This window comes from Epinephelus lanceolatus, chromosome 12 (assembly GCF_041903045.1).
Source record: "Epinephelus lanceolatus isolate andai-2023 chromosome 12, ASM4190304v1, whole genome shotgun sequence".
Taxonomy (NCBI): Eukaryota; Metazoa; Chordata; class Actinopteri; order Perciformes; family Serranidae; genus Epinephelus; species Epinephelus lanceolatus.
Window position 1 is genome coordinate 5035575 of NC_135745.1, and position 13358 is coordinate 5048932.

At 38.8% G+C, this 13358-nt stretch overlaps 1 protein-coding gene across 2 annotated transcripts in view; it reads left to right on the plus strand.

The window, feature by feature from the left end:
- Positions 1 to 13358, plus strand: part of cntnap2b (contactin associated protein 2b) — an 87692-nt gene that overhangs the window by 26103 nt on the left and 48231 nt on the right. Inside the window, exon 1 of one of the 2 annotated variants that reach the window (XM_033651044.2) lies at positions 267 to 779. The exons of the other annotated variant lie outside the window; for it this stretch is intronic. Coding sequence (XP_033506935.1) covers positions 698 to 779 — 82 coding nt within the window. The 5' untranslated portion in view covers positions 267 to 697. Of the gene's footprint in view, positions 1 to 266; positions 780 to 13358 lie in introns of those variants that run through there. 2 annotated transcript variants of the gene reach the window in all.

Consider the following 13358-nt stretch of genomic DNA (forward strand, 5'->3'; position numbering starts at 1 on the left):
GCACTCGGTTCGGTTGTTTGGTCCACGACAGGGTTCGACTGAAAGCTTTCACACCTGGCCAAAAGAACCGGAAAATCCGACGAACATTCCAAGTTTCGGTTACAACAGCCCAAACAGCTCAGATATGAACGCTCCAGAGCCGGCTCATCATTGTCCCGAGCTGAAGCTGGCTTCGGCAAGGATACAGCCTCTGCCGAGTTCTCAGTAACGTTTGTCCTAAATTTGTCCCTCATAAAGCGCCATATGCGGACCCCGCTGCTCCCCTCTCTCCCCTCTTCATTTCAGGGAGCCCTGTATTGTTGTATGTATCGGGCGGTACCAAGTGGAGCAGAGAGCAGGGGTGTATTGATTAGTCCGGCAGCTCAGCAGTTGGACAGCTCTGTGTGTCAGTCTGTCTGTCTGACCATGCACCTGGAGCGCGAGGCCCGGCTGCAGTACAACTGCGTTCTGTTCACAGGCTAGTTCCGGAGGTTGTCAGTGAAATCCCGCCGGAGTGCCACTGGGCAGGTTGAGAAGAAAGGAGAGATAAGACAATACGCACAGGGCGGACAGCCATTGCTTTTTCCCTTTCGCTGCTAATAAAGAAAGCAGCGTCTCAGCTGTGTATCACAGGAACAACAGACAGACACCCCAGCGGGAACACCGCACCGAGACCCGCCTGGACCTGCGTTATTGTCTGTGTGGATTATCTCTGAAGATGTCTTATTTGACAGTGCTGTGGTTGCTGCCACTTCTGTGTAGCATCATCAGCACCTCCAGCGCTGCATCCTCAGCATCCCGTAAGTAGGCTAATACACACACAGATATACACACACACACTCTCTCAGTAGCAACCGAGGCTAATTTGGTGGCTTGCTCTTGCTGGGGCCAGTGCAGCTCTCTGTGCAGTCAGAAAATGGACTACAGCCAGAACTCAGCATGAGGCCAAACCACCAGCAGGAAAACAGCCGAGCTAGCTATTATACAGTATTGTAATAATGACGACACGCACAGTAATGCTATCTCATTGTTCTAAAGAAAGTCAGCATCGACATGTTTTAAAGCAGTGGTAGAATGCGCTGTGTGTATTTATGCAGCCTTCAGTTAAAGTGCACAGGGTCCAGCAAATACTGAGCTAGAAAGCACAACAGTTCAGTTAAAATCTGTGCAAGCAGGCTATATCAACGACATATCAATATCAGCAATATCAGTTCTACAGAATAGAATAAAAATAAGACAAAATAAGAACTCTGCCCCCCACCCCCCACCCCACAGTGACCATTACATTCATAGGTGCTTCAAAAAAGTACAGGAAGTGCACTGGGCTTTGAAGCCAATTTTCGTAGTGGCCAAACAGTGATACTGCAATTTCCAGGGTCCCTCAGGTGATACCCTGCGGCCCAAGAAGACTTTTTCCCATAGACTTACATGGCGAAAGAGACGGCTGTAAATAAGTGGATAAGTTCCTTTGAGCATCACAACCCCAGCAAAATGAATTGATGAATTGATCCGCTGTGCCTGATTACATTTGGAAGGTCTTGAAAAGCCTTAAGATTAAATCTTTATAACCCCATTTAAGTTAGTAGAGCACTAAACCATTAAGTTAGCCATTTGGCAACAGGCTCACAGGAAAGCAGCTCATCCTTGCTGCAAATGTTTCCCAATGGCCAATTGCAGTATTGCAGTGAAAAAAGCCCCCGTGGCCCAAAAAGCATTTTCCCCATAGATCACCATTATAAAAGAGACATATGTAAATCTGCTGACAGGACATCTCCAACTGCAAACAAGGTCAGTTATACATCTTTTTGGCCTTGCCAGTGGGAGAAACGCTATTGCACATATTCAGTGGGCTGCATACCGTGGAAGTAAACCTGAAAGTTAGAAAACTTTTTTGGTGTATGTGCCAGGCGAGCAACTCCATTAGAAAGAATAGGCGGCGTCTGGTGTGGTCCGCTGTCTGGCTATTATTAATATTAAGCAGTGGCAGTAATCCCTGAATCATCTAAGTAATTTTCACATTACTTAGATGAGACATTCAATGCTCTATCAAGTCTTCCTAATACATCCATGTTTAACACTTTGTTGGGTGACACTTTTTAACCACCTCCCATGCACCACTTTTCAGCAGTTCTAAAGGGCTGTTTTTACTTATCAGAGAAGAGGGGTGGCGGAGTGTGACTTAGTTTTATTTATTTATTTATTTTTGACCCTGCATGAAGCTATTAATATTTTTCCTTGAGCCTTCCTGAGTGAAAATGCATGACCCTCCCTCCACCGTAAATTAGTTAATAGATTTTTAAAACGTAGCCTTTGATGTTTGGAAGTTAAAAGTTAAAAGTTGAAGATGAAATCCTGGGGTTGAAAAAAGCCAGATTTGGTTATGTTCTTTTCTGATGGAAGGGTTTGTTGCACATGATGTGTTCAAGGAAATTTGAAAATCCAATAATGATATCTGTTTTTACAGTTTTTGGCCATGATAAATGGTGTCATTTTGGTGATTTTTAACATTCCTTGAAGGCATGTTTTCTTTAAAAATCGGCAGTAAAATAAATACAAATGCAACCATTCAAATTTGTATACCCCTTCCCTAAACCAAAATAAAAAAAAAACACATGTCCCTCCTCAGTGCTTAAAAAATATTTGACATACCTCCACTTTTCACACCATCCCCTCCCCACTCATAAATAGCAAACAGTCCCAAATCAGTGTATACACACTATAAATGATTATAACACCCCATACAGTGTAAGCAGATGTTGAGACACTGTTTAAGTATTATTGTACTTGTCAGTGTGTAAATAGTTAACAACACGGTATAGCTAAGAATAAGATCATGCAATATGATCAAAAGCTCCAAAACAGCTACTAAATGGCCCTTGAGGGGAGATTGTTTTCTTAACACTCTAAAACAATTATTATCATATAAACTGATACATGATTCCCCAGGAACGAATCCATACAGTACAGCATGACGCATTTATTAATTGTTAATGTACGAGTTCAAATCATTCACAGGTGCTTTAAAAATGAATGTCATTCACTCTTTATACATGACTCATGGATCCTTTGTGGATGAGTTACAGTTGTTGAGACATGTGGTAAATAACATCTAAAAATGAATATAGATCTGCATTAAGGATAGACCGATACTTCGGCCGGCCGATATATCGGGCCGATATTTGAGTTTTTACTTGTATCGGCATCGGCCAATATGCGCGTGGGTTCGCGGATTTATTTTTCCCTGGCATGATTTACAGACAGGCATCCACGGGCAGCTCTGTGTTGCCGGAAGACCCTGCAGCGCACATGCAGCGAATCCTACTGTGTACAGTAGTTGTTGTTTTATTTGCTTCAGCTTAAATATTTGTTTATTTTATAAAGACATTACTGGAAGATTTAAGAGCACTGAAATCTTTTTTTTTATTTGAATGTATAATAATAATAATAATAATAATAATAATAATAATAATATTCTACCTGTTCTACCTCAACTTTCCATCTTGTTTAGTATTTTTTACTGTTCAATAAATGTTTCTTATTTTAAACTTGAGACCTGTAATATTTGTTATCATTGTGTCATTTTTTTGATGTAAATTGAGGGAGCAAAAGCAGTATCGGCCCCAAATATCGGCTCAAGAAAATCGGCAGTCCATAATCTGTCATCGGCTAAGGGTGATGGAAAAAAATCGGTATTGACATCGGCCCTAAAAAATCCATATCGGTCTATCCCTAATCTGCCTATAACTAGCCTATCTTATACTGTGTTATAAACTATTTGTTAATCGTCTACATACTGCTTTATAATGCTACTTTAAATAGGCGGTTTGAATAAATTATGTTTTGCAAAAAAATTATATTAAAGGGGCATTCATTTATTGAATATTAGGGTCAGTTTACTCATCATTGTTAGTTATTCTCAGCCTGTAAAAATCAACCACAATATCTTCTTAGGTTTTGGAGGGAGCTTTTTTATATTTATTCATTCACCTTTTTCCCGTAACTGCTTATCCCCATGGGGGTCACAGGTGTGCTGGAGCCTATACCAGCTGACATTGGGCGAGAGATGGGGTACACCCTGGACAGGTCCCCAGACTATCACAGGGCTGACACATAGAGACAGTCAACCATTCACACTCACATTCACACCTACGAACAATTTAGAGTCACCAATTAACCTATTCCCAACCTGCATGTCTGAAGCCAGAGTACACGCAGAAAACCCACGCTGACACGGGGAGAACATGCAAACTCCTAGCAGAAGGGCTCCCCTACCCTGAGTTCGAACCAGGAACCCTCTTGCTGTGAGGCGATAGTGCTAACCACTGAAAAAATGACCCCCACATGATGTCATCACAGTTATTTAGGGTTGGGTTTATTGATCCCACATAGGGAAATTTATTTTATTTCATTTTGTCATCTATGCTATATGTATATTGATTCACTGGCCAAATGGGCTGGTAGATGAAAAAATCCACTGACCAAGCATATTTTTTACTGGCCAAAATATAAGCTGCCCTTTTGAGCCACATTTAAAGTCATTTCAGTACATTTTATTGTGGTGATAATAAGGTATTATAAACCTAAAAAAACTATAAAAAAAACAGAGACAAATCTATACAACCCGAGAGGTGTTGATCTCTAATTTCCACTGTATTTGCTATTAAATATACTTAAAGCCCCTCTCCAGTGTATTATGGCATTTTTATGATATTATATATTTAACTGAGTCATGTCGTGGCAATATTGTTTGGCCACACTGTTACACTGTTTGCCGAATATTTAAATAACTTAATTTTATGCTCAAAGTTAAAAACAGAAGGTTGTTGCTAAAACAGGAGGATGACTTATGACTATATCTGTAATTCATATGTCATCCTCCAAGCTCGTGCAGGTTCACTGTCATGAACACCGTAAACAGCAAAGTAAGCCAGCTAGTCAACTCAGCTTGTATTATACCATAATTGGAGCATCATAGCCTCAGTTATATCTCTGTGAGTTGCTCTCCTCCTTAGTTAATGTGTGGTTTATTTTCATAATGGAATTTGTAGTCTATGTGCGGTGAACGGCTGCAGTCAACACGGTGAATTAGACCAAATGCCATTGACAGAAATCACACAACACACTGACTGTCTCTTTCATTTGCTCGCTCGGCTACAGCCTACCATAGGAAGGATAGACATGTTACTGCAGTCCACTGTCTGAAATGCAGTTTTAGAACATGCTGAAAGTTTGCACTGTCCACCAGCATCAGCCTCTAATAGGTCAATACACTGGGAAGCACCAACTTTCAGTCAAAAAGTCCCATTAGGAAAAAAACAGTGTTGCACAGGGCAAAGTTGATGCTGAGCTGAGGAGAGAGCAGCCAATGCTGGTGGATGGTACACCTCCTAAACGTCCAGTGACTCCATTTCAAACAGCGGATGTTTAATGTCATTGTTTAAAGCACTGCTGATGCGTATGTTATATGTCACACTTGAGGCTAACACTGTTGTGTCATGCCCGTCACACCTCTCTTGCCTGCTGGATGCTGGCATGCTGTCTAAGATCACACACTGGACCGGCATTATGCTGCCGTTGTTTGGTTCTGTGCAGCAGCAGCGTAAAGAAAGGATGTCATAGTGGCCCCAAAATGCAATCTCTGTGTACAAAGTAGGGATGCACGATATTGGATTTTTTGCTGATTTCCAATATGCCGATATATAACAACTTATTTGGCTGATAACTGATACCGATATTGATATATCCCCTTTTGAATATTCATTCATTGTGCAAATAAGAAAAAGCATGTTTGTTGATTCTGATAGTTCATTTTAAAGTTGATTTTGGCCGATACTGATGACTTGCCAATATTATCAGCATGTTGGCCAATTCCGATATTTGATTTTAAAGCCAGTATTGGCCGATACTGATGACATGCCAGTGCTATCATGCATCCCTAGTGTGTGAGAGGTGCTTACTACTTATCAAGGTGCATCACTTGCAGGTCTTCATTATTAGTTAAAAATTGTTACTGCATAGTATCACAATATTTAAGTGTATCTTACACTAATCCCAAGTATTGATTTTTTAAATTATATAAATTATTAATATTATAAATACAAATTAAACTTTTTGTAGCCTATCATGGTAATATAATAAGTTGTTTTTCAATTTACTAGATACATATTGCTGAAAACTACAAACTTCATCTTATTAGATAAAACAGATTTTGACAAAGTTTTCCTTTGGGGACATAATGAGCAGTTGAAAAAAGGTACTAAACTGCAAAATATTGCAATATATCTTATCGCAATACTCAGCATATTGCAGTAAGTTTAAAATCGCAGATCCCCACTTCCCTCTTTTCTCTTACCTTCTCCCCCTAACCTGTATCCTGAAACAGACTTTCAACATGATGCTGCCTCTTATACCCATGACCCTGTTGTGGACTGAGAGCAGAATAGTAAAATAACCTCTACCAGTTAACCTATAAAATGACTTGTAACAGTATAGAGTTTGCACTTTTATAGAGTTTAGCATCCTAGAATGTGATTATGCGTATGCTTCTGGAAAGAATCCTCAAATGTTCATTTAACAATTAGTTAGAAGTAGCTCCGGCATTGTTTTCCATGCTGTCTCCTTTTATCTATTTTGCCAATAGCCTCGATTTCACAGATGGCTTTTGTTGTAAGAAACTCTTCACTTCTCTGCAGCTCTCATTTAGTCTCTTCACAGACCAGATGGTCAGTCCTTCAGGTGCTGAACAACCATTAAAATGGGAAACATATAGCACAGTCTGACATGTAATTCTACTGATCAATGTGTCTATTCAGCAAACAACTATTAAAAAAAACAACAAAAAAAAACAACTTTTTTTTAAACTTTTCCCCGAGAGGTATTACTGTGGAAAAAAACAGACTTTATGTTGTGTTGTTGCCAGGTATGCATGAAGAAGCCTCATTACGACTAGGATTGTTTTTGAAATGGTGTAAAGCTTAAGGTCCGTGGATGATGGCATCAGAGTGGTGTCTGTAGACTAGGAAAGACAACAGGTGGAAACATTATGAGGAACATTGTTAGAAACTGAAAACTCTGACTTGGTACTAGATCCTCTTTTACACAGGATCCAAATGACATATCCTCACTACTGAAACAGAACATTATCAGGACATTGGGTGATGCCATTTGCAGTAAAACAGATGGACTGGATTGGATTGCACTCTCTATACTTTCTGACTGATGCTGCCTTTTTCTGAGTGTTAAGAAATATCATGTTATAACTGAGACACAAATGATCATAAAAGTGATATAAGAGGGGAGCAAAGCCATAGTGGAGTTGCCCTGACTGTCCCTTGAATCTCTAGGTGTATTAACCATTGTTAGTCTTTATCAGACCTGTTGCCAACACATGTGGTGCAGTTCAGATATTTCTAAACTCAGATTAGTCAGTCAGTCAGTCACTCATACCCCTTCCACCAAATTAGCTCTGGTTCTTGAACTGATTCTGTTCAGGATTCTGGGAATCTTGGTGCTATTGAGCGAACCAGCCCGTGTTTCCGCCAGTTTTGACCAGAACCATTGTAACCAAAGATGTGTGTCATCAGCAGAGGGTATTGCACAATGCACAACAGAAATAATAAGTAGTAGCAAAATGGCAGATTGCATTGATTACCTTTGAACTTTTGTTCTTACTAGGATGGGAAACACAGTATTATCATGATACTTAAGTCACGATACAATATTATTGCAATTTTAAATATGTTGAGATATGCTTAGTATTGTGATAAAATATATAACAACATATTGCGATTTATTACCATTTTTCAACTGTAAATGATATCCCCCAAAGAAAACTTTGTCAACATCTGTTGTATCTAAGAAGGTAAAGTTTTCAGTCTGTTCATCGCACTTCAGCCATTTTTTTGCAGCAGCAAAATGTATTTAGTGGACTGAAAAAAACAAGTGATTATATAATTCTAGTGGGCTCCCTAAAGTTTGATCTGTATTTTTCATACTGATTATTGCTATAATAAAAAAATATACTTGGCATTGTGTTATGATATGATATTGCCACACAAAAATATTGTGATACTATTTTGTATTTTTCCCCCACCCCTAGTAATTACAGATATTTCTTTTTACCCAAGAAAACAAGCATGAACCAGCTATTAATGAGACCACTACACGCTTTTTTTTTGTCTGACAATTTTTCACTTGACTTCTCTATGGTTGCCTTCAGGTTAAGGGAAACCTGCTATTAATTTTTTAGTTCCAGCTGAGACCCAACTTTTCGGGTTCTAAACCAATTTGTCTTTGGTTCATATGCTCCCAACGATTCAGTTCAATTAGATGTGGAAACTTTAACAGCACTTTTCAATGATGGTGGGAAAGGCGTATCAGCCAGGCACAGTCAGCCTGTTAATAGGGAGGGCTCCCATTTCAGATATGTGTACTACAGTGAAATGTGATCATGTTGAACTTTGTGAGCTTATTTGAATGTTTCACAGTATAGTATGGTTACTGGCAGTGGTTGCTAAAGAGACTATTTTTGCACATGACTACTTACTTTCAGTTGTCACTAAAATAGTAACCTAACCAAGCTGAGATTATACTACCAGTAAATGAGAGTAGAATTGAAACTGTACTATTACCATATGCAGCAACACATTGATAAAGTAGCCTGATAATCACACTAAATTGCGAAATTGTTTCATTTAACTTGACATTGTGTTGATGTTGGCTGATTAGTGCTTAGCTGGGGGTTGTTTTATTTTATTTTGCATGAACCAATGTTTAGGGAGGAAGCTATCATTTTCATTTTTGCTCAAAGAATTGTCTGTGTAGAATCAATCACTAGCAATCGCTGCACAATGTATGCTAGTTAAATTTCTGTTTGATTTGATCTCAACTTGCTCTGATGTCAGGCAAACGTAAGCAAGGATAACCTCACAAAGTCAAGGAGGCGATAGTTTTTGGATCCAGGCAGTGGCTATCAGTTGCTTTCCACCGACTGCAAAACTTCAGGGCATGATGGGAAACATCTGACTCTCCCCTCATCGATGACAATTAATACTGACGAGTCCTTGGTATCGGCTGATATTGGCTTTTTAAGAAATATGGGCATCAGCCTACATGCTTTTTCTTATTTTGCACAATGAATAAATATTACATACATTGAAAAGTATTCTATTTCATGCATGTATAATATGATGATGATTCCTCTACAGAAGAGACTTGATGATCACTAAAATTAGGTAGGGAAAAAAGTGGCTTTATCGATATTGGTATCGATTGTTGGCCAAATGAGTTCTCACATATTGGCATATCCGCTAGAAAAAAATCCAATGTTGTGTGTCCCTTACAAAAACTAATATTTAACCTCAGTAATGATTTTAAGGTCCAGTGTCTAGGATTTAGGGGGTAATATTGCCAGAAATGAAATATAATATAATAAATACATTTTCTTTACTGTATGATCACCTGAAAATAAGAATTGTTGTGTTTCTGTTACCTTACAATGAGCCGTGTATATGAGGGGTGGGAAACACCAGAGGGTAAACGATACGATGTTATTATGATACTTAAGTCACAATACAATATTATTGCGATTTTAAATATGTTGTGATATGTTGCGTTTTTTTTAATTACCTTTTTCAACTGTAAATTATGTCCCCAAATTAAAACTTTGTCATCATCTGTTTTATCTAATAAGATATAGTTTTCAGTCTATTCATTTCACTTTAGCCATTTTTTACGGCAGCAAACTGTATCTATGGGATTGAAAAAGCAATTGTTTATATTATTCTGGTAGGCTTTAAATTTAATCTGTATTTTTGATATTAATAATTTGTATAATAATCAAAAAAAATCCATACCTAGCACTGTGTGACAATAAGACACTGCCACACAAAAATATCGCGATACTACGCTGAATCAATTTTTCCCCCACCACTAGTTAATATCTAGATAGCGAGTAGGCCCTTTTCCAAGGTTGCACCGCCATGTTTTTACAGTAGCCCAATACAGACAAACCAAACATTTGCTCTAGATTGGGCCACTCACTTTTTTGCATCAGCCACTGTAGTTCTCCAACATGCTTGGCACACAGAAGTTTCAGTTAGTTATTATCTGCAACCTTGGCAGCTAGATGCCTCTGAATCCTACACACTAGACCTTTAAAAGGTTGTTGAAATCTCATATCGTGTCTGATTTATGGACAGGAGGCCACAGTAAAGAAATTAAAGTAATATTTCACCCATTATCACCTCCTGTAGATCTGAATGGTTACTGTTAACAGTCTGTAGTTTGCTCCATCATGGAGCACAAAGGGCAATGGTCAGCTTGAATCAGTCACAGATAATTTTAATAGTGACACATTTTTGTAGTAGAAAAAAGTACCCAAAGATCCAAAGACACTAACCATCTCAGCAGAATCCTGTTCTCACTTATCATCTTTATGCCCTGTATATTGCAGTCACTCACAATTGTTGCTTCACTTACAGTCTTGACCTGTAAAATTTGCAAACAAGTACACATTAAGCTCTTGCATCAGCCTGTTCTAACTTATATTTTTGAATTTAATGATTAATGAAGTAAAATACCAAATATTACAAAATCCATATCACTTCAATTGATGAAGATTTGGATATAACAGGAATAAATGATCAAAAACATTGTCAGTGGATGTTCAAAAACATCATTAAATGTAACCTGGTCTTTTGCAGAATTGTCTGATACTAACAGCAGGAGGCCTAGAGGGGACAATATTGTTCAAATTTCTAAATAAGAAGTATTTTCCTCAGAGAGATGAGCTGTGTGTTGAGGTTACTTTCTAGGTTCTGTTGAGTAATCTCTTTATTGCTCCTTTTTAAACTGCTTTATACGTGCCTGGCTTGTTGTTTTGTAATGCATATGAGGAGGCTCATTACCATACCCCGCACCTGTCACGCGCGCGCACACACACACACACACACACACACACACACACATGTACAACAGAGCTGTGACCCTCCCCCGCCCAAAACTCCATCTTATATCAATTCTGATGAACGTGTCGAGAACAAAGACAGACACACACACACAGCCCTATGCTAAGAATATGGACAATTGCAAGGTAATAGAAATAAAACAAAACAAAAAAAACCAAACATTTTTTTCTGTTTATGACCAAACTGCTGATCAGCCCTCATCAAAACCAAATCAGAAAAACTGTGTTTTTCTATTTATTATTGAAGTGGTGTTAAAGGGAATTTCAAGACTGGTATAAGCCTTTATCAGCTTAACAATTAACAATACACATAATTGATTAGTTGCAGTGAAATGATACTAGAAACAAGCAAGTTATAGTTCAGAAGTGTTCGACTAATCTTTGTGGTAGGGAATTCTGTAGATTTTGGCCTTTGTAAAAAATACACATTGCTGTTTTGAGTAATGGGGGTTTAGCACCATTATGGGCCCTATGTATAAGCAATCTCTGTGGGCCCCCTCCCTTCATGTCTTGATCCATGCCTCTCTCATGCACCTTTTTGAATTTTCTTTTTTTACAAATTAAAAAAAGCTTTCTTTCTTTCTTTCTTTCTTTTCTTTTCTTTTTGGGAACCCTGATTTCCCTCTTTTGGGAAAAGACGTGAGCAGCATAAGCAGTCACTCACTCGGCTCTAGTTGAGTTTTGCGACAAATCCTAGTGCAGGGGCAGACCGAACCATTTTGAGCCTGAGGGGTGAGAGTGGCCTCAGAGAGCCTCCATTTTTAATACAAAGTTCTGTCTTTCAACTGACACATTCAGCCAGTTTTGATTTAGTTACTGCACTTATATTTAAAAATAAAAACTGCAAAAAAACCCTCATACTTTTAATTTTTATTGGGGCCCTGTGTAATCAGTCGCAATCTCTATATAACATTGTGTCAGTAATTAAAACTTAACCGTCATCACAGCCCTTCCTCATTTTTATACTTCTGGAAAATAACTTTTTTTCATCATCCTCTAGAACTGAGTAATGTTTCTGCTTTGCTTGAGTTTCACATCCAAATCCTTCTACAGTTTCACCCACAGCTTGAAATACACATACTCTTTATAGTACTATGAATGAAAGGCCCCTTTAAATTAGGTAATTGTAAAAAAAAATCAGGTGCTCTTCAAGGATAGGACGAATAGTCACATAAGAATAAAAACTTTAAAGATTTTAAAGTCTATCCATGTGAATAAAGGATTTTTTTTTACCATAACGAGAGTGCCTTGGATGCCTTTTTAGACTGCCAGCCAACACCATGGACCTCTTCACTGAGTAAGCTGGGGCAGTCATTGCTCTCTATTCCTTTGTCAGCAGTGTTTATATTTATTGATTGATTGATTTTAGTTCCCAGCCCACAGTAGCAAGTAAGGGGAATCTTCTGCTCACAGACTGACTGGGAGCAGATTAATAAAAAAACAACAACAACAAAAAAACTTATATTGGGATACTTGTGTGATTTAAATGTGGCAGAAATAGACTCGTAGTGTAAAAAACACAGGGGGTCCTGCAGGGATAATCACAGAGACAACTTTCACTGAAATTTGATTCAAAAACGATGGGAGACTATCGAGCAACACTAATCAGTTAGTTGCTCTACCATGAAACAGGCTTTACTTTAAACCTAGCTTACACAAGGTAACTAGCTAATGCTAATGTGCAGGAATGTTTATGGTGAATGGACTTGCACTTGCAAAGCATCTTCGTAGTCTTCCAATCACTCAAACCACTTTAACACTACATGTCACATTCACACACTGGTGGCCAAGGCTACCATAAAGTTCCACCTGCTACTCAGCTGTAACACACTCACACACAGATAGAACACGGGTTCCGTATCTTGCCTAGGGATAGTTTGACATGTGGACTGAAGGAGCTTGGGAGCGAACTTTCGATCTGATCAGTGGACAATCTGCTCTGCCTCCTGAACCACAGCCATCCCTCAAGTGTGTAGTAGATAACAGTTCAGTCTCATCAGTTGCAGAACTATTTGTGTTGGCGGAGCCAAAAAAGTATTAGATAAGGGCAAAAATCAGAATCTGTTGTCACTTATTACTGTTGACTAATAAATAGTGCTTGTAGAACTGTTGTGTAAAAGCAGAATCACAGGACAGGGAGTAGTGTCGTACTGAATATCATCATGGCCTGCAACCTCGTGCCTACGACGGAATCACAGCCGTAATGATATTCAGTACAATAGCACTCCCTCTCATGTAATGTTGCTCAAATAAATAACTCTTGTTTGTTTACATGATTGTGGCAACAAACAGAGTCACAGGCAAAATAGCCATCACTTTCAGTCTTTTAGTCCCAACTGGCCACCTGGCCCAGCACTTACTTCACTGCTGTGGTATCATGCAGGGTCGGCCCAAGCCTCCATGGGGCCCTCAG